The sequence below is a fragment of the Leptosomus discolor genome, chromosome 9 (assembly GCF_034619465.1).
Source record: "Leptosomus discolor isolate bLepDis1 chromosome 9, bLepDis1.hap2, whole genome shotgun sequence".
NCBI lineage: Eukaryota > Metazoa > Chordata > Aves > Leptosomiformes > Leptosomidae > Leptosomus > Leptosomus discolor.
In genome coordinates this window covers 39,569,136-39,591,529 of record NC_141399.1, presented here as the reverse complement: position 1 = coordinate 39,591,529, position 22,394 = coordinate 39,569,136, and the positions used below count along the sequence as shown (strand labels likewise).

Sequence of the window (22,394 nt, the reverse complement as noted above, 5' to 3'; positions counted from 1 at the left end):
GAGTTGCAAGTTCAGGTTTGTTTAAACTAGATCTATCAAGAAAAAGCACTCAGATCAACTGTTTTCAGAAGATACATTTAACTATACTTCCATTTATGAGATCTCTACCCTTAAGTTATACATTCCTTAAACAGATAAATTTGGTTTTGAACACAGTAGTATCATCTGTTTGTAGCATTCCAACAATGGCATAATTTAAACTTTTTATATTCCAACATATGCTTCTCACGCTGCTGCCCCTAACAAATATCACAGTTCTCAAGCAATTATGATGTAATAGTATTGTTTCATAAAAAAGGCTAGAGGTTATACTGCTGTTAAATTCTACTGAATTATAATGAGTAATACCTGGGAAGTGAGGAAGCATAAAAGGACAGAGAACAAAGTGGCTCAGGCAGAGAAAGCAAGCTAGCACACAGAATGCTTACCACATAACTACTAAGAGAGATAAACACAAACTATATTTACAACAATGCCTATTCAGAGTACTCTTGTCAGTCTGAGGTGTTGTCTAGCTAACATCAAAACGTAGCAGCCACCATTTTTGGTTTGTTGTTGGTTTTTGTGGTGTTTGTTTTTTTTTTTTTTTTTTTTTTAAATCAGGGAAAAAGCTATTTATGGAAGTTTCAGCATGATACTGGAAGAGACCTCTGGGGGGTACCTAGCCCAGCCAGGACTTTGACAAGATCCCTTGGCACTCAGGGATGCATCCCATCAGGTCCTGCTGACTTGTGTATAATCTTTCCCCTGACCCCCGCTCTGATGTCCCTTAACTCAATCTTCCTTTAGTAAGGGTAAGTCTTCATTGCTCCAGACTCTCCCATTGGCTTCAGGGGCCTGGTATTCCTTAGAACAAATCTTGTCAATAAAAAAAGAGAAGTGAAGATGGCATTCAGTACCTCATCTTTTTCCTCTGTGACCAAGTTCCCTACTCCATTCAGCAGCAGCCCACCATTTTCTGTAGCATTCCTTTTGCTGCCAACATACCTGTAGAAGACCTTCTTGTTGCCCTTCACATCCCTTGCCCTATTCAACTCCAGATGCACTTTGACCTTCCCAAACTCATCCCTGCGCTCTCGGACTTCGTCTATATTCCTCCTGGCTCACCTGTCCTTACTTCCACCCCTGGTATGCTTCCTTTTTGTGTTGTACCAGAAGCTTCTTGTTCATCCATACAGGCCTCCTGTTACTTTTATGTCACTGCTTGCCTATCAAGATGGACTTGAGCTTGGAGAAGGTGATTCTTTAAATATCAGCCAGCTCTCCTGGACCTATTTTCTTTCCAGGAATGTATCCCATAAGATTCTTCCAAGCACATCCCTGAACAGGCCAGAGTCCACTCTCCTGAGGTCTAGGGCTGTGATCCCGGTATTAGTCTTTCTCTTTCCTCTCAGGATCCTGAAACTTCACTACATAAGTAACTCCAGCCAAGTTTGCTTTCTTCTTTCATACAGAAATTCATTACTTTGAGTTGATATAGTACATTTGACATTGATGCCCTGTTGTGTCTCTTTTACACAAAGTTTCCTTAGTAAACTTTGCCTGAAGGCATAGAAACATAGGAAATCTTACAGGAACGAGTCAGTTCCACTTCTTGTCAGTGAACTGGAGGACATTATTCTGAAACTGAATCACAAGGCAACAGTCCACTAAGATGATAATGTCTTTTGTGTTTATGTTGAATGGGATGAGAAGGCTGAGATCAAAACCTCTAAGATAAGAATCTATCCTCTAGTTGTTAGACAGACTGAACACCATTGATGTGCCCTTCTGTTCAGAAAGGTCAGAAGAACAGTACTAAGAGAAAGTAACCCATTTAAGTACTCACATGCAAGTACCTATTTAAGGTGGCTAAAGAAGTTGCACCAGAAATACCTTCTGAAACAGTGAGTATGCAAGAATGGTGCTTGATTTTTAGTACTAGTTTTCATGTGGTCCTTCTCTGCCTCTACTACCTGATAGCTACAGAGCTGCTGTGTCTCTGCTCCAAAACACATGAATCCAAGTGCTCCACAGGCAGGATTCAAAGGTACAATTACTGAGTAGGTAAGTAAGGGAACAAAAGTCGTTTCTTTCTTCTAACTCCTTTGATACCTCTACTGAAAGAGAACTTTTAGCTATGTACAGAAATTTTATCATTCTAGATGATTCAATGCTAGTTAATGCACAGACTGGACATGCATCAAATTACGAATGGTTTGGAGGGTTCAAAAGAGATGCAAGAATATATTTAAATAAATTAACTAAAGGCAGTCCCTACTGGACACAAAGCTTGTGCACCTGGCCATAATAAGCATAAGCAAAAGTAACTATAAGCAGTTAATGTGTGATATTTTTTCTCTCTACAAAAAGTCAACAAGCACTCCAGACTACTGGAGAAGTTATGGAGCCAAGAGGCAAACACAACATATAAAGGTGAATTGCCCGCAAAACATCCTCAAGTATAAAATGTCAATTAGCTACAGAAAAAGAAGTTCAGGGGTTTAGAATAAAATGCCCACTGTATGCAAGTTCTCTGCATAGAATGCTGCTTGCAGTTCCATGAGAGACTGATTATTCCTTGCATACGAAGTTGCCAGCATTTTTTGAGATAGATTTTTTTAAATTTCTTATTCCTTTGTATTTTGCATTCTAAAGAAAAACATTTTTCACCCCATCCCTCAGATAAATGATTCTTTTAATAAAACATGGCTTTTATAAGAAGACTTCTCAGACTGAAACCCTGTTGTTACAAGACCAATTTTTCAACAGCCTTTGGGGCCCAAACAGATTTTGATCACTATTTTATTGTTGCTATCTTAAGTATCGATAGAAAAAAAAATAGTGGTAAAGCAGCATCATTTTCCTCACCTTCAAATAATTAAGATGGTAATCCAGGAGAACAGTTGCATTAGTGATGCTATCCTTGGTTCCCACAAACACAAACGGTACCATTCCCTAAAACACAGTAACAATGGTCCTGTTATTGATCATGCATTAAATACTGGAGAGAACTAAACATATTACTGTAAAACCTGAAAGCTATTTTTACAAAATAAGCATAAATAAAAAAAGAGACGCAAAGAGCTTTTAATAAAAAGAAAGTTTAGATCATATGCCACAATGCCAACATTTATTTTCCTGAAAAAGTACAAAAAAGTCAATTCAAAACACTTCAGGCTTCCTCCCTTTAAAATTAACACCACCTTTGCAGATCACGTGCCTATTCTCTCACATCAGGTTCTTTTGATATATATATCAGAAAAGAAACCTTTGATCATTTAAAAAAGTAAATCAAATTAACACCTTATAGAACAAACTTGATCCTTCTTGAAGATCTCTCAATTTGTAAGAGGCAAAAAAATACTCAAGAAATAGAGCTAGTACTTCAGGTAACGATTGCTCACTTACATTTCTTTTACCATTCAAGCACCTTGTTTAAGCAACTCAACAAACACCAGAAAAATGTAAAGCTGGAAATTCTAATACCTAAAATTACGACACATGGAAATAAAAATATCTAAAGACAAACTTTAACTTAGGAGGCAAAAGCAGGTTAAAAAACCTACCTAAAACGCCCCCCCCCGCCCAGAGTGCCGAAAACAACTAAACCTTAGCAGACACAAGGACAATTTCCACACCAAAACTCCTGACATCAAAATAGGTCTATGCAGCATGTCATACATGTGACTGCAGCCCACACAGACCCAGTGAGCCAGCCCTAAACTACTTGACTCTTGTACCAGCTGCAGCCTCACCATGGCAGTATAAGCTCCACTGTGGACTGCAGAAGTCAACTTGAAAGTCTCACTCAGCTGCTGAAACCTACGCCACTGTAGACCCAGAGCTTGGCTACGCCAACAGAATGAATTCAAATTCTGGTTTGATACCTCATCATGACCTCTAAAGACACATGTAATTTTCTATGCACTCACACCCTTTACAGGACTTTATTCCAAAGGAGGGTGTTTTTTCAGAAGTGATTTGAGACACAAATGTCTTAAAAATATACGCACAGTATGCTGAGGTTCCCTAAGAGAGGCAAGTTTATAATTTGTCTCTGCTTTCTGGTTTTGGTTTGGTGTCGTCCCCCCCCGTCCCCCCCCCCCGCTTTAATATACAAACTAATTTTATTTGCATTAAATAACACGGAAAAAAATTACACTATCCTCTAATCCTAAGAAACCTCAACTCTAACACTAACTTTCATAAGCATTAGAAATCCTTTAGCCACATGCATCGTTGACTGAAATGTTTTATCATCTGGAGTATTTTAAGTTTCATAAATATTTAATATGATCTGATAAACAGCAATGAAAATTTCTATTAAACTAGCACTAATTAGCACAGTTTCCATTATTAAGATAACAAGAAAACCGACTTGGAAAAGCATGTAAGGAAATGGCTTGCTGTTGCTTTTAGCTGTGGATTCTAGGTATAGCAATGCCAGCTATCAAGAATATAAGCTGATAACAACGTCAAGCAATTTTAGCCATACAAAAGCATCATAGTGCTCATTATTTCTGTCTTCAAAGCTAAAGTACCAATCTTCAACTTAGTCTCAATGATGAATACTGAGCAGACCTCACATGCATGAGAAATCTGGAGATAAGTATAATATAGGCTACTATAACAAACAGTACCTACCTCATTTTAAAAATATGAAAAGCCTAAAGATCCCTTTATAAAATTATGGGAGTCATGGAACAGCACCTGAAACTTATGGGCAGTATTCTAACATCTCAGTCATAAGAAAGAAACCTCAATGCTTTGTATTAAAATGTAAATTTGAATACTGTTCTTTACAAAAAGAAGCACCGTAATATCCAAGTTCAGACAGGGGAAGATTAATGCACATTTATTTCAAGTATGAAATACAAATAAACTTACAAGAACTAATTCTCACCAGCCAAGATTTGATCTCAGGTTCTGTGTTGCTCCTGGTATGACAACTAACACGTGAAGCAGTGTAAGCAATGCCAGTGTTAGCAATATCATTAACAGGTAAAACAGAAGTATGAATGCAGATTTTGGCAGGTAAAAAAAGCTTTCAAGTTAATCTTTAAAAGCTGCATTTTGGATTGAAGAATGTCAACAAATAAGCTTTTTCAAGACAGAAGAAAAAAGAAAACCTGACATACTAATTGCAGCCATGACTACTTGTTCTTTTACCCTTCTATTATTCTGCAGGCTGACACATTAAAAATGTTGAAAGTTTTAGCCTGTGGCAACAGCAGCATCCTTTTGCTTATTAAGCCAGTTTAAGAATTTTATGCTGCAAGAATCTATCATTAGAAATGAAGTATGACATAGCAGTGAATCCTTTAAATCTAAACGTTGACTACTTTACCTTTTCAGATAGATTTAAAACTAGTAAAGTAGTCAAAAACCCCAAACTTACTTCATTGCTTAGTCACCATTTACAGACAGACGACAATTTGACCGCAGGTCTTCAGTAACAGTTTTACAGTGTTTAGTACAAAAGATGGAATAACTACTCAAGCAAGAATATAAGAGTTCCAGAAACATATTTCATATCTTAGTCAAAGTATCAAGCGTTCCTTACCTGGTACATCTTTAGACATCTAGGCAAATTAAAGATTGCTCCATTTTCTTTAAGCATGTTTCACATTTGAAATTACAGGAAATCTTTTTGTGTTGAGATGGTAAAACCTTCATGCCTGGAACTTTCCCTGCAAATCTGCCACCTTTCCCCCCAACACAGCCTCACGTAAAAGCATCTCAAATTACAGAGTTCAAGACTTCATTAAGGCCCTTTACAAGGCTGAGAGCCTTCCTGTGCCAACCTGGAGCTTCACATTGTTCATGCTTTTCCTTCAGTTACCATTTACAGGCTATTGTGAATACAGGTAACATTTAAAAGAGACAGATTTATACATAAAGCACAAGCTTTTCATTACAATATAAGAAATTACTAATAAAAAATTAAGCCATGAGATCACACTCAAAGCAAACTAAGGAATGAAAACAGTCAGTTTCACATACACTGATCTACAGAGCTTAGCAAGTGCTGGAAAACAGTGTAACTGCTTTGAAGAGAAATAAAATGAAATCTTTAAGGTGCATTACCAGAAAGATTTCACATAGCTTTTTTCAGATACAGATAACAAGCCAAAAAACATGCCCCATAACATTAATAGGGAAATTTAGAGTCCATCAGAAAAACACACATTAATCAAAACTTTATCTTACCACTATGAGATACAAGGAAGAATTTATTTTATCATTGGGTAGAATATAACCACCAATTAACACATACAGAAATCACAATAACTGAAAACATACCTCTTCTTGTGGAATATTTTTATCATTTTCAGCCTCAATTCTCACTCTTACAACACCAGATTTGTCCACTATCTCCTGAATCAGTTTTCCATTTTTTCCTATTACTTTTCCTACAGAAAGAACATACAAAACATTCCACCTTTAGGGTTTTCCCCCAAACCTGAGAGTATTACTAGACTCCAATTAAACAAGAATATTTAGTAGCAGTGCAAGAACTTGTCAAAAATTACTTAATACTCTACAACAAAGACTTAGTTAGTAAGCCATGAACTAAAAAGCTAAGCAAGCTTGGGGGTGTTAACTTTGGTAATGTTCCAAAGCAACCACTGCAGCATACAGGAAGAGAGGCACTTTATTATGAAATTCTGTTACTGAGTATAATTTCCTCCTTTTTCAAAGCTCCTACCAGAGAACAAAGAAAATTCAATCACAAATGACTTATCTTTGTGTAAAATTTGAAATTACACACCTTTATTCAAGAAATATCCAGTACCTCGCATGCTTACTGGGCTTTGCTTTGGTAGGTTTAAAATAACTTCAGTGATTTACAAATAAACATTGCTGGTTGCATGGGTTTTTTTGGGTTTTGGGTTTTTGTTGGTTTTTTTGTTTGTTTTTGTTTGTTTGCTTTTTTTTTAAAACCCCAAAGAACACCAACAAAACCAAGTCACCCTTTTACAATGCCCTAATATTTCCTGCAACCACCTTTTAGGTAGAGAACAAAGTAAAACTCTTAGTTCGTTCACAAAAGTTTTAGTTGATGAAGTGTTCTGATACCACTGAAGATACCATTTGAGCCAGATGTAAAATTCTCTTCTCTCAAACCGAGCTTTTTTTAGAGATATTTGAAAACAGTTCATAATGCATTAAAAAGTCAAAGATAAAAATGGAAATAAATTATACTCTAATGCCAGCAATGCATACGTTTATCTTGGGAACCAGACATTGTAATCTGAGACAATGAAAATGAAAACTTCACTTCTCTCCAACCTCAGCAAAATAACTTATTGTCTGAAAACTGGCAGGAAAACCGAGCTGCTTGGTAGGTAATGAGGAAAGGCTGTATCCTTCAATCATAGCATTAAAAAAAAAGCTTGAGAGTGATGTAAAAGACTTTTGCATGTAACATTTATATTTTTTTTTTAATTGAAACTGCTGGAAAACTTGCAATGTAACCTTGTTCACAGGCACCTCACTGAAATAAAGGCAAAAAATACTGAGTGCATGACAGCTATTGTTTTGCTGACACAATTAATGCACAAAGAGCAAATTAAAACACACTTTTAATCACATGGGACGTTGTTCCTATTGTTCAAAGCTAAAAATATTTTCATTTTTGTGTCTCAGTTTTTCTACCATGAATGTTTAAATACTACATATTCATAGAAAACATGACAAAAGATGGCCGGTAAGTTCTTCCTTGATGACAAAGGCTGCTCCGAGAGTTAAAAGCTGCTTCCGAGTACTTTATTCCATTACACATGAATGGCAAACGTAACAGCAGCTTACTAATAAATGTAAAAAAACCCTGGTAGTGATGTAAAAAAAGTCAAGTAAATGGGACAAAACAAAAATGAAAAAAACAAATCCTACATTGGTTGTCCCAATGACAGAAATTATCTTTTTAAATATTTGGGTTTAGTTGGAATTCAGCAACATACATAGAAATTTTTCAAAATCATTAAGGACTGTATGCATATATTTTAAACTTATGTTTCACATTATAAATTTCCACACAGTTTTTAAAAAGCAACATCTTGGGTGTGGTTTTTTTGTGGCGACTGTTTTAGTTTTGTACTGTTCGAACATTTTAAAAAGGATAATTAAGCAGAAAAAGCCAGATGTTTGCATTTTCTTTAGATTAAAAACCTGAGCATATCAATAATGGAGGAAAAGGGAAAAAGCCTTCTACCTTTTTAAAGCAAATTATTTAGTTTCCTGGCAAATTATTAGAAATGTAAAAAAGCAAATTATCAGACCGGGGTTGTTTTGGATACAACATATGGTTCGGCCAATTTTATATTCTCAAATATCCAGGCCAAGAAGCAGAGTAAAAATGACAAACTGCCAAACCAGAAATAATTGCAAAGTTCTAAACAGAATACAGAAAAAGAAATTAAAACCTCAAGTTAAAATAATGATGGCAGCATATCATTTTTACTTATCACCAGCAGAATCAGGAGGGAGTGAGGAAGGGAAATCTACTGTTTTAAAATCAGTTCAGGAGCTGAGTTGCCCCATTTGTAAATACTTGTCCCATTGCAGAGTTTCACAGTGCTTCAACACCAGCTTTCATACACTGCCTGACAACCTCTTAAAGTATTTCCTTTCAGAGATATGCTATAGCATATAGTATTTTCCTCTGTTCTTATCTGCCAAATTAAGCCATGTATTTTTATGTTGCTTTGTAGCACCAAAAGGTCATTAAAAGATTCCACGCACACAAGAACTGCAGGCATTCTTGAAGACTTTTTAGGATGTTTGATAATGGAAATCTATTAGATTGCCTTTGGGCAATGATCTTCTTGATCATTGAGTACCTTAACTAGGCATTCAGTTCATCCCACAGTGCTGCTTCTAAACAAACTCTATTATATATGTAAAATGACAGGAAAAAAAAAGGAAAATACAAATCAAATAAATGATGCCAAATATACTAGGAAAATACGAGACTGCAGATTCATCTGTTGTATAGCTGGACTAATCTCTGGACATCTTTGGAGGAATTCATTTAATTCTTTGGCTCAATCCAGAAGCTACCCTACTCTGCATTTAAATATCAGCATATTGCTTCTGGTTTAAGACATCCCTGAACTGCAAACCAGGAGGTATTTTTTTTTTTTTTAATAAGGTACTGAAGGTAAATGTGTCTGTAAAAATTCTGCATGGGGCTGGAAAACAAAACAGAAAAACCCCAAACCCCAAAACTTTGTACCACCTAGAACCCTCTCACAAAGAGAACTTCAAATTTTTACCCTGCCATCCTTCTAAAATTAAAGAACAGTTCTCAGAAGGCATTTTTGCTTACTATCACACAGTAGATAGCCTCCAGAATTGACATACCTACTAAATTTCTTGGGACTTGTATGACGTCTTCAGCAAATTCAAGGTAACTTCTTGCCTTTTTCACTGCATCTTGATCCTAAAACAGATAGATGTATGAGAGAAATGAGATCCGTTTTCACTATTTATAGTGGTGTGGGGTTTTTTTGTTTGTTTGGGGTTTTTTTTGTTGTGTTTTTTTTTTTTTTGGGGGGGGTGGGGGTGAAGTGGTTTGTTTTGGGGTTTTTTGTTTTAGGGTTTTTTTTTTTTTAAAGTTAAAAAGAAGGGAACTTACCTCTCCATAAATATGGAATGTGCAAGTATCTTCATCAAGATCAATAGCAGTCACTCCAGGGACTTTTCTGGCTTGCTGAATATTAGCACCATGCGTGCCAATGGCCAAACCCATTAGGTCTTCACGTACGACAAACTGTTCATGAAATCGTGATGCAAGTTGTCTAGAGCTCTGAAAAAAAATACAATGTTAAATTCTTTGATTTTTTTTTAGTACATCAGAGAGAAATCAATAGAAACTTAGAGCCAATTCTTTAGTCAGGTACTTGGCGTACTTTTTATTTAAATCTATCCTTTTAATGCCCTTATTTTCACTTCAAAACTACTGAGCAGTCTTCTTCAGAAGTCTTAATAATGCCTTTTAAATATTAACATACAGCTAGCCTCTAGCTGTATTGAGGCCTCTATATTTTGAATTACCATAGAATCTCTACAGCTATCAAGTGTTACTAGGTAAGACAGCATTTGTGTAAGTTAGTAATACAGGAGCTGTGCTGATTATTAAAGCAAACCCTATGATCTGAGAAAAAATTGCACTCATTTCAACAGGTAGGAGAAAAACAGCAAAACCTCAATCACGGGACACAAAAATTACATAGAAAACAGTAACTATGATGTCTACTGCACTTAAAATAAAATGAAGAATCCGTGCCTATGCGAGACAAGAGAAAACTAAGGTATAACTGCCATACATTGCTTGCACTCAGAGAACAAGTCTTAAGAATTTCATCCAGGCATCACATTTCTACCAAGACAGAAGGGTCAATCTGAGAACTTGAGATTGTCACATGCTATCAAAACAAAATTCCTTGCCTCAGCAGGGTAGTAACAATGACTAAAGACTATACTATTAAAATGACTTTCAAATCACAGGTTTGAGGCTCAGTTACTCTTGAACTAAACACCTGGTTACTGTTTTGCAACTCTCATCACCTTTGCATGCAACTGCTATGGTGTAACCAAACAATACAAAATGGCTTACAGAACATTAATGAGGATCTCCCATATGAAATAACATACCAAGAAATGAAAAGACAAATGAACAAACATTTGGATCTGGAAAATGACTCAAAATAACTGAAAAAGTATCACTACAAACCTGGATAAAACTTGCAAAAAAAAAACCCAACACAAAATAGGGTAAAAAAAACAAATACGCTGTAACTCCAATGACCACAGCAATTTCCTAAAGCAGTCCTGAGCTTCCAAGAGAACCACGTTAGCGAGCTCTGACTTGATAAGCAAGTATGCATATATATATCCATACATAAAATACAGTTCCAATATTTTCTCAATTGGATAAAGCTTCCACCACACAGCAAGAATGCAGAAGAGATCTGGGAATAGAGTGAAGCTTTTGAGAACTATCTTGCAGCACCTGTGGAGTTGCATGGTGCTGAAAATCCTCAAATATGCTGGAAACCTAGATTTCATCACCACCCATACAATCCTGCATTGATATGAACAGCCTCTGTCAAGCCCAGGTGGCTCAGAGTATTAACATGAACAGACCTCACAAGTGCAATGGAAAACACTTGGGAAGTGTTGAATTGCATGGAGTTCAGAAACTGTTAAGCAAGTGGGGAAACTTAAAGATATGTGGAAACTTTTTTTCAAGAATAAAACCACATGTTTAAAAAGACTAAAACAATGACTGACAGAGTTTCTCCACTGCATCTTCATACTTTCAAAAACCAGATAGTTTTCTCATACAGCACCTGTGCTGTATGAAGCAAGAAGATCGCTAAGTTTGGTCACCCTGAGAACTAAAAAAACATACGGAGCGAAATCAGCAAGATATAAACACACAGAACAAAATATATATTGTTTATGGCAAAGGACTTGTCATATATTTAAAGGGAGTTGTAGTACTTAAATCTACAGAGAAGAGCAAACATGAAATGTGTAAAACATCATTACTCACCATAGTGAGTAAGACTCCTACATAAAAGTGTGGACGCTTTCCACAAGCGCCTGAGCATAACAGAACACAGCAAAGTAACAACAGTAGTTTAATGCATTGACAGAAGATAGAGAATTTCCAACTGTGATAATCTATTAAGTAAAATGGAAAGTGTTTTTGCAAGGAAGAAAATATAAAGCTGCATATTGTCTTTCCAGAGTCAAGATACATAACCCTACATGTTCCTGCGTCACAGTCAAAGCTGTAACTACTTTGAAGTATATACAAGCACACTTTAAATTAGCGGTTTAACCTCAGCAACATGAGACACTACAGAGGCTGAGAAAACATCAAGAAAGTGCCCACCGTAAGCCCTATTCTGTCCCAGCTAAACTGCTACTGTTATCTGACCTGCTCCTGCTCAACACTGTCGATAAATATCCTATGCCAAATCACTGTCACAGAGAATTGGCTACAGTAGATAGCGGCATACGTATCCAACTGCCATGAAATACTTCATATACTCAGAGAGCTCTATCAAGCACTTTAACTAGATTACAGATAACTTGAAAAGCAAACATTATTTTTAAACACTCACAGATCTACCTTCTAACAGATAATCCAAATGCCAATTTACTAATTGACATCTGTTATAGACCACCACATGAGAGCAGAGAACAGGATGATCAAGTCAGCGGTCAGCTGTTAACACAACTATCTACGATATGTAGAAAAGATGAAGCTACATTATCACTGGGGACCTTGGCTACAACAGACAATCTGTAGTTAGATTACTTGTACTACAATATTTTAGTTTTCCATAAATTAGTTATTACAAGATGTATTTTGTTTAAACATAAGAAATTCTGTATTCTACTTCCCTCCAATAAATTAGTAAGAAACAACTATGCAAATAATGTATTAATATCTACTTAGAGGCCATGACTGAATTGTGTTTAGACAGAATAAAATACAAATCAGAATGCAAAAGTACACTTGTAAATTCAGGCTTTTTAGTACATCAAAAGAACAACTATGCCACACCTATTGGGAAACAACGCAAACAAAAAATAATTAATTTACTTGATGCCCTAAAAGCCATGTTTGAGAAGTAGAGCCATGTAAGTCAAGAAGCTAATACGCAGAAAAGAAAGAAGGTATAAGATACAACAAATGGAAAGAAAAAAACTCAAGTAAAAAGAAGCTGGTGTAGTGATTATGGCTCAGCAAGCAGGAAAGGTAAAACTGCTGGCTAGAAGAGAAAAAGTGGCAGAGATTTAAGTTCAGAGAGTACAGGACACACAAAAGAGTTTCTGATGAAAATAATGAACTATTAATAATAATACAGTAAAGCCCAAGGCAGTCACTAAATATTTCTTCTGCAGATGGACATGTGCAGTCTGTTCGTATGTCAGTGTCTCAACAGAAATCACAAGTACGATTTTTTTTTTTTTAAACTATCTGATGCTTTTCAGGTTTGGTTGAAATAGATTTTTTATTTATTGTAAGTACAGGAAACCCAAATATTAACATGAAAAATACTAGCCAACTTTTGTCACACAAATTATGACCTTAAACATTTATCTCACAACCTTCACTTCAGTACTGCTCAGGTAGAAACTAAAGTCCAGTAACAATTTTCTAGTGAGAACCAAATCAAGTTCTCAAGTCCTTCATAGCAGCAAAAAGGTTCAGCCTTACAATGACAGCAAGAATCCAAGATCAGTTTGGGAAAGGAATCAATGACAACAGCTGCTGGTGCATGCATTTGTGGGGGCATGTAAAGAGAATTAGCTCTAAAGAGGCTGTTGTTCTTCCCACCTCCAAAATAATACTTTGCACTTCAAGAGGTAAACTGCCCACACAATTGTCAGTTCTGGAGGAAGACAGAGAAGAATGGATTACTGAAGAGCTACAGTGGGGTGCTCAAGAAGGAACACCAGTGAGAAGAAACTGGTCCTTTCTCAGTCTCAAGAAAAATCAAGACCCAAACTTGGATTACAGCTCTGAAACACAGAAATCTGAAACATAAGAAGAGAACAACAGAAAACAGAACTTCTTGTAACAGTGAGTACACCTACTGGACACAAGAGGCCTGAACTACTACATCACATCCTACTTCGCACTAAAACCAAATAAATGTAACCCTTGGGGTGAGGGGAATGAAATGTGGCTCTAGAGTAACAGAGCTGGTACACACCCATGTAAAACTGAACTACAATAGTTCGAGTGGTACTTCTCGTTCTTGACAGTGAATCTAAAAAGAAGTTTTCAGAAACGTTGCTATTTTTTATGATTTGTAGATAGGAGAAAAAAACATGAAATGTTAATTCTCCTGTAGAAACATCCCCTTATTTCCTAGCCTTCTATCTTTTTTTTTTCTTCCCATGGACAAGTATGAGTCAAGCTTCTTGCCAGTCAACACCCACTCTCCAGTCACAGGAATATCAGAAGCTGTATCTGCTGTAAGATGATTTCCTAACATTTTATCTATAGACAAACTCATCCCTTTGTACATCCCACCAACATCAGTCTCGTCGCTTCCATCCCTCATTTTCATTGTGTTGTTTTGCAAGACCCAGTTCTAGTCCATCTCAGTATCAGGCCATATTCACTCCCATCTATTTTTAAAAATAGTGCCACATATTCAGTAATATTGAATGACTATTTGGCTAATTACTTTATGCTTCAAACTATGAAAGAACTATGTATGTGTATATATACACATATATTTGTATTTAATCCCACACAAAGTCCTGCTGAATAAAGTGGGATTGGATAAAAATGAGTCTTTGCAAGAACAGACCCTTTAAACATAAACTTCTTTGTTGGTTTACATCTCCATCTCCCTCTTTTTAACACGAAGAACAGTATCAGTACATAAAAGTTACTTCCACCCCAATGCAAATCGTACCAGCTAAGAAATGCACGAGTGTTGGGTTGTGGGGTTTTTTTTTTGTTTGTTCTTGTGCTGTTTTTTTTTTTTAACCTCAAATTATTTCAGAGAAAACAAACAACGTACCTCCAGCTGTTTGCTAGCTTCTTCATTTCTCAGTATCAGGGATAACTTGGTACGAAGACTTCGAAAGTGCATATCAATCAGCATATTTGCCCGCTTTGTGGTTACATCATTGATTGACTAAATAATTAATAAAGAAAACAGAGTGGTTTACACATGAACTTTTGAAACAAACCACTGCCAATGGTATGGTTAGATGTTTGTACTTACCAAAATAATAAGCTGGTGGTTTTCAGAATCATACGTTACAGAAAAAGCTCCAACTGCCTTCTTGAAGTCCTTATGTGCAGATTCTTTGGCACACCTAGGAATAAAAACACGACAAAGTTAAAAGTACTAACTGCTGCATTTATGATTCATAGCCAAAAAGATTAATTTCTTAACACAAAGAATCTAACCAAGTCCAAGTTCTCCCTTTTATTTTTTTATTCTGTCATCATAATTTATTTTACCCATTTTTATTTCATTTGTTTTCAAATGAGTAAGATTAGAAATATTTCAGAGATTTTCTGTATGTACATCTATGAAAGGACAAACCAGTTAAGCAAAACTATTTTAAAAAGGTATAATCGTTACAATCACCAAGTCCAACATTTCAAACACATCATGCACCAGTATGATGTGTGACTTCACTGTAACCACCGCAGCATTCTAATGACCTTATGCTCATCTCATGCTCTATTTTGCTTCTCCGGGTTTCTTCTGTCCACTCGCTACTCCCTGAACTTATGTACTATAACATTAACTTCAGAAATTCTTACTTTAACCCGAATGTATAGCTTATTCCACACTGAGGCGATAACATATATCTCAAAAAAAAGCAGAAAGTGATATGAAGCTAAAAAAGGGAGTCAGTATTAATTTGAGTTTTACAGCTATATTTACATGAGAACAACATGTCTATGTTCTAGGGGAAAAACTAGCTCTTTCTATATCATACTATGGGACATTTGATTATTGCACAGCCATTCCCACAGTCATCATCAAAACATCTTATGCCCTATAATATAAGGCAGTGTTTTCTTTTGTTATTAAATACCAACTTACATAGACTGTCAGATACTCTTATCAATGAAAGAGTGACCACTTGAAAATTATCAATAAATCTGGCAAAGAATAGATTCAGATTAATCTGTGCACATCTCTGAACAGCTGTAAGAATAAACACCTTAATTTATACTGCACAGAAACCTTAAAACCTTGAAGAAAGTATTACCTTCTCCAGTACTAAACTGCATTTCAAAAATCATCTTTTCTATTTCTGAAGTATGGGAACATCCACATTTGTATTTTCTACATTCTTATACGAAAGTTTCTAAAGTTAATTTAGAGCAGTAAAAGCATTTTTATTCCTTCTTGTCTTAGGCTCAAGAAGTTAACCCACATTTTGAAATGAGTTACAAAGAAATGCTTGTACTTACATTTGCCTTAAGTCTTCTGGAACTGCCAGTTTGATTTTATGAAAAGTATCTTTTGTTGCAGGTTTATTAGGGTTCACAGACCTCAAACGCTCAATTGTGACAATTTCGTTGTATGTAGCGTCACAGGCTGCATATTCTATTACGTAGAACTGATACAAAAATAATAAAATCATCCAAGCCACATATTTTATGACAAGAGTGAGCATCATACTTAAATGAAAGGCACTTTTGTTAACTATACAAGTAAAATTTGAACTTTTCAAGTTGAGGTTAATGGTAACTGCAACAGTTCTAATCAAGAAACTCTTTGAAAACAAAGAGGGACAAGTTAAAAATTCTGTGCATGTCAATATGAAAACCACCAACATAAAAAAGTATAAATAAATATAAAAAAATATATATGTATATATGCATATTCCTACCTCACCCTTTATCATTCTCACTTTAGCCAACCACCAACAGCAGGGTTCTTTTTCATTTGCCCTGGAATAAACCTAAACAAAATACAGAATTACAAGTCTATAGCATTCTTCAAAGATATGACAAAAGCTGATACTAAGTCATATGATCAGGAACTCTGCTACAGGAATGAAATCCACCAAAATATACTGGTACACATTCTCTAACTTAAGCACTACATGGCAAGCATGTAACAGCTGAAAGATCTATTGCAAATACAGGTAGGATATAAAATTACGTATGTAAGATTGTACAGCCAAATAATATTGTACCCAATCTACCGGCATTAGTTGCTTCAGTCTTGCACACAGTCAGAAGACAGGTAATTCAGCCTTTTACATCTGATAATACTCACTCAACAGTATTTCTAATTGTGTGCAGGTCTAATTAGGTCCTGCTGGTGGGTAGGAGAGAGAGGACACCTACCTACACTTCTTTAGCACATATATGATATTGGCCACTTGCTTATCTTTCAAATAAAAATAAACTTAAAATAGCCTGCAAGCATAATGTAAATCTTCTCTTTTTTAAAAGTATTTACAAATATCAATTCCATAATTCTATAAAATAAGGAAGTTTAAGGAGTGTGCTGTATTAAAGCCAGTCTCTGTATATACATAAGTATTTACATATACACACGTATTTTTGTATTTTATGTACACACACATATAATGCAAGTTATCTCATTCAGCTTGAGGTTTTGGTAATCTAGACATTACTAACTTACAACAGAAGAACTACAGTCCAGCATTTATTTCTAGATTAATTCAGTTCTGCCAAAGAACTGATCTGTAATCAAAGAAACACTGATCATGTTTGTACATCAGCATAGAGGTCATGGAACATGGAATTCCAAACTAGCCATTTGGTTTACCACTGTCAAAACCTTTTTGATGACATACTTGACATCGCGTTTTATGTAGCACTTAGAATTAAAAAAAGGTGACGGCATATAACATGGAAGCAAACCTTCCGCTGGCTTGGCTGACATTTTTCACCCCGAGTTCTCTCACTTCTCAAAACAAAAGTTAACAGAGCACACATACCTCTACTTCATCACTTTCATTTATATCTTTATTATAGCCTGCAGGTGGCGGAAACCTCACATCATGGAATGGTATTTGTCTCTCTGGCTGCCAGCTACAAATAAAAACACAGTGAATGGTCTAAACATTTTCCCCTTCTTCATAAACAGAAATCGGAAACAATTTAAATCCATTAATGTTACATTTTTAAGTTTTGTGGAGCTTTTGTGAATATATGTAAAGGTAACATGAGCCAATCTATATATAACAAGACAGACACCTAAGTGATTACTGAGCATCTTAAATGAATCCCTGATGCTACCTGCACTGTTTTGAAATCTTCCAGCAGCAGTTTTTATTCTATTTACAGTTATAGGTTTTAACTGCAACATTAGAAACACAGGTAAAAAAAAAATTCATATCATGTTTGGAGACTTCCTTCAGAACAAGCCTGTTTCTTCTTTTCCTTTGTTTCTACTACAGTATAATGAAAACTTCATCAGGATTCAGTCTGAATACAGTTCAAATTTTCAGTTTCTTTAACAGAGACTGAAGAAAATGAGCATGACGAGAAAATATTTTTTTTGAAGAAACTAGAAAACTATTTCCAAAACACAACAGATGATGCCATAACAGATTCACAGGAAAAAGGATACAGCAGTGTGTTACTGCCTTCCTGAAGGAAATAAAACCCAAACTAAATGGTAAATATGGAAGTTTTAACTTTTACGCCCTTAAATGATAGGAAAAGAATAATAATTTCATTTCCAGCTGAGAAAACTACTATTTATCACTTATGTATAGAACAAATTTTGTAAAAATGTAATCTGCTAAATCTAAAACAAGACATTGAGATGAAAAAGAGGCAGTCATGGTAGCACTGCTGACTTATTCAAACATAGGTTGTCATCATGTAAATTCAGTAACATGCTTATCTTCCCAACAAAACCAATCTTACTACAGTTTTGTACTTAAAAATATTTAAACAATTAAAAGCATTTATACAAAAATGTCTCGAGGTAGTAAATCTCAAACATAACTCTAAAGCATGTAAGCAGTCAGCTTGGAGTATCTAAATTACTAAGTTATATTTAAGTTAATCAAAGCAAGTTGATACTCCATAGCATTTATAGGTATAACATCAGCAATAGACTCACTTGTTTTCAAATGCAACTGTTATAGAATCTTCATGCACGTCCTTCACAAATGCCTATGTAGAAAAAAAAAGGTATAATTATGGTATGCTTATGGATACTTTAGAAAAAAAAAATCAACCCACACAATGCCTTCCTTTCACAGATATTGATGAAACTCAAAGTTTAAGTATGCTTTCAAATCAGTCTTTTTAACTTTGCAATAGATTCATATAAAACACATAGTGAAAGCCGGTAACCTTCTTGGGTTCATGACTGCCAGCATACTGATACACAGACAGAAGGGTTGAGCTATACGTTCCCACCTTTTAGAAGTTACTAACAAATGACAAAATAACTCTGAATAGTTTTGTAACAAAAGTTTAAAATGTTTGATTTTATAACCACACTTTGTGTATTTAGACAGGTGTAGAAATTCAACCACAACAGTACTCCTTAATAAAAGAGAAATTAAAACAAAATCCTGTCTCCTCTCTCTTATCTCAAGGTAAGTTTGAATATCGCACTAGCCAAACTTATCCATATCCATTTCAGCACAGCTTTCCCCTTACTTACTTCAAGACACTTCACCTCCCTAATGCACAAACTTAAGATAAATGCCCTGCAGCCTTCCTTGCTTTTCTTTGCAGGGATGGACAGCAGTTGTGCTGTCTCCCTTGCAACCATAAAGCAGACAGTACAGAACTAAGATTCAGCACTGAGAGGGCTTTCCTTGCCTTATGTACTCAACTGACTGACGTTGGATTAAAGCCCGATCGTCCCCCCTGCACCTACAGAACAGCAAGATCAATACTGAAAGAACTTTGGGATTTACCAATGAAAAAACTGTTCATGGCCTTAAATGATGGAGGTCACAGGGCAACCAGGGATGAAAAGATTGGGGTTTTTTTTGTTTCTTTCTTTTAAAAAATATGTCTACAAACTCCTGAAACAGATAAACATTAGTGAAGCCCTGAGATTTCCACTAGTATTTGTCCATATACAGTATACCCTTTCAAGGTAGATAGATAAGCAAAACTGAGTATAAAAGTTTGTTCTACCAATGGAGATCCATCTTAGTACACTGAAAATAATTTAGCAGTAACTACCACTTCTGAATAAGAATTAACTAACCATGGAACATTTTATTCTCCTTGCACTTCAAGTTTCCAAGACAAGAACAGCTCTTATCTCTTACAAGAAGGTAAGAGTTTCTCTCTCATATGGAATGTTAATGGTTTTAAAAAATTCTTTTGATATTTTTTCTTTATAAAGTATTCCAAAGTATTTTGTAAGTCGCAGCACTATCTCAGTATCAAAAAGCTATACCTAATGACTGCTCCAAAACAAAAGAACGGGTTATACTAAAATTAAGCAGCACACAGGCGCAAGTGTCATTACTCAGAGACATTCAGTACAAGAAAGAAGTGCAATGCTAGTTAATAATCTGAAAATAACTAATGCCGCCTTGAATAGAAGCCAAAGCAAAGCCACAATGACAATAGCAAAAAATGGTTTTATACCTCACTCGCCTCTCAATACTGTAAGAAAATGGTTACCGGAAAGTTTATTACTGCTAGCATCCAAAGGATTTAAGACAGTCTCTACTAATATTTACATAATTACAGATTTCAAAATTCCAAGATATTCCTTCCAAGGGGATTACAAGCATAGTTGGTATTTCTTAACGACATGACACAAAACAGATTTAAGACCACACCTCAGGATCGTGTTGATAGTAGTACAGAAATGCTATTTACATTAAGAGGCAACAGAACTCCCAGCTGATCATTACAGATACTGAACATTCACCCAATGTTTCATACTGCTGTGTCTTCTGTAAGGAAGTGCCAGAACTGGATATGACTTGACAAATACTACGGTAGTCCTGACGCACTTTGCAACATTACACACATCACCTTCGAAGGCTCCATCCACATTTCTGCCTATGTTCGTCACGTGCAGCTCTGAAGCACCTATTCTTATGATGCAGCAGAAATGGACACCTTTAATACCTGAAAAATATTGCAATTGCTACCAAGTATTTGGTTTGGCTCCTTCACACCCCAGACTGGCAAAGGATAGGACTCAGTATTCTTAGTAACACTTGAGTATTCAAAAGCAGAGATTATTTTATAAAGCAAATCCAACAGAAATGGCACTGAGAACACTTAATAGCCTTGAGGAAAACAGGCAAGAGTAACACAAGACAATGCCCTAGAAAGAATTGGCTGATACTTAATTTTCTCTTATTCATAAAATAGAAAAAAAAAAAATCACTTCTGCTATGAAAGACATTTTTGGAGATGAAGTCATCCCTCTACGGTGATGAAAACACCAAAAGATGCTCTAAATAGCATTCTAAAAATTACAGGAAATCACAGAAAAATGCACAAGCACAGCAGCAAAAAGTAAGACTACATCTCATACTCAGATCTGATAGGTCGTAACATCCAAGTAACCTCGAGTAGAATCCTTGACTACAGCAATGTAAACAACTAGTGGCAATAATGCTAAAACCTACCATTAACAGGTAAACCAGATGGCGACACAAATAAATGTAAGTTGAAGTCCAGCCTAAGACCTTTAAACAGTACTTAGATATCTGGAAAAAGTGAAATTCGGGACACATAGTAAGTTGAAAGAGTATTAAAATATGTTTTTCTGTTTAAGCTTTCCTTTAAACAGGTCTTCAACATTGCTTTGGTCACAACCCAGAACCTGAAGGAACCTGAACCATGAACATTAAGGATAGCTGTTGACCTCACACAGGTAGCATCACTGCAGACATTGCTAGTGAAAACTGTAAAACTGACATTGCTCTAGTCTATACCAAGTTCAGAAGACTCAACCACAGAAACAAACGGAATACCTGTTTTTCACTCCAGCCTGGTCAGAAAAAGTTGATGTCATAACACTGTTGTTTGCCTTTTAATTTCCAGCCTTGCAAAAGTACAAAAATTCATTGTAATAAATTTTTAATTAATAATTATGAAGCAAATGATGCCTTGCCAAATACCTAATTTCAAATATGCTACATGTACAATACTTCTGCCTACCTCCATGTGAGTTTTACGCCTAAAAAAACCATTAACCAAACAAATATATGTTAGTAGCCTAAATATTTGGCTGTCTCATCCCATGTACCCATAGAAAGGTGTTTTTCCTTGGTCTTCAGTTTCTTGTGACACAGAAAAACGTCAGAGGTACTTATGACACCAGTTTTTTGTAGTCTGTATCATAGCATTATGTCAATTTTCCCCTGGTATAAAGAGATTTGTAGTAAGTAAAATGTATTTGGACTCTACAGCACTATATATTTGTACGCTTCTAAGTACAAATAGAAATGTTTTTAAACATTTCTAAGTTTTTGTAAAAAAAATTCATACTTAACCATTAATGCCTTCGGAAAACCAAAATTAAAGCTTGTCAGAACTGTTCAGTTTTCTTTATTCTGTGATATGTATAAAATTATATACAATGCTAAAAAGAAATGAGACCTTTAACATCATAAGACAAATTCACAGACACATGTCAAGCCAGCCCCAGATGTCAGTGAAGGCAGAGAACAACTTGTGATTCGACACAAAGTAGAGTAAGAATACATCAGTCATTTTTTGAAATGAACAGTGTAAGTTGGGCGTGGAAAGTCAAACACAAAGGTGCACACATGTGAGTTTGAAATGCACAGCCAAGAAGGGACAGAACACTGGTCATGAATGAATGTGAACACACAGGTGAACAGCATTTAAAACAGTGAAAGTAGATGGAAGTAAAATGAGGGAACAGGGCAGTGAAAGGCTACAGCAGCTG

The 22,394-nt window shown here is 35.6% G+C and overlaps 1 protein-coding gene across 5 annotated transcripts in view; it reads right to left on the bottom strand.

Annotated features, from left to right (window-relative positions):
- FMR1 (fragile X messenger ribonucleoprotein 1) overlaps nucleotides 1-22,394 on the bottom strand; it is a 34,599-nt gene that overhangs the window by 7,484 nt on the left and 4,721 nt on the right. For all 5 annotated transcript variants that reach the window (XM_086470428.1, XM_086470430.1, XM_086470429.1 and 2 more), the window contains exons 2-11: nucleotides 18,606-18,658; nucleotides 17,470-17,563; nucleotides 16,387-16,458; nucleotides 15,965-16,113; nucleotides 14,754-14,847; nucleotides 14,547-14,663; nucleotides 9,623-9,793; nucleotides 9,349-9,427; nucleotides 6,286-6,395; nucleotides 2,851-2,937 (exon numbers count right to left, since the gene is read on the bottom strand). In XM_086470428.1, the coding sequence (XP_086326554.1) occupies nucleotides 2,851-2,937; nucleotides 6,286-6,395; nucleotides 9,349-9,427; nucleotides 9,623-9,793; nucleotides 14,547-14,663; nucleotides 14,754-14,847; nucleotides 15,965-16,113; nucleotides 16,387-16,458; nucleotides 17,470-17,563; nucleotides 18,606-18,658 (1,026 nt within the window). The remainder of the gene's footprint in view (nucleotides 1-2,850; nucleotides 2,938-6,285; nucleotides 6,396-9,348; nucleotides 9,428-9,622; nucleotides 9,794-14,546; nucleotides 14,664-14,753; nucleotides 14,848-15,964; nucleotides 16,114-16,386; nucleotides 16,459-17,469; nucleotides 17,564-18,605; nucleotides 18,659-22,394) is intronic.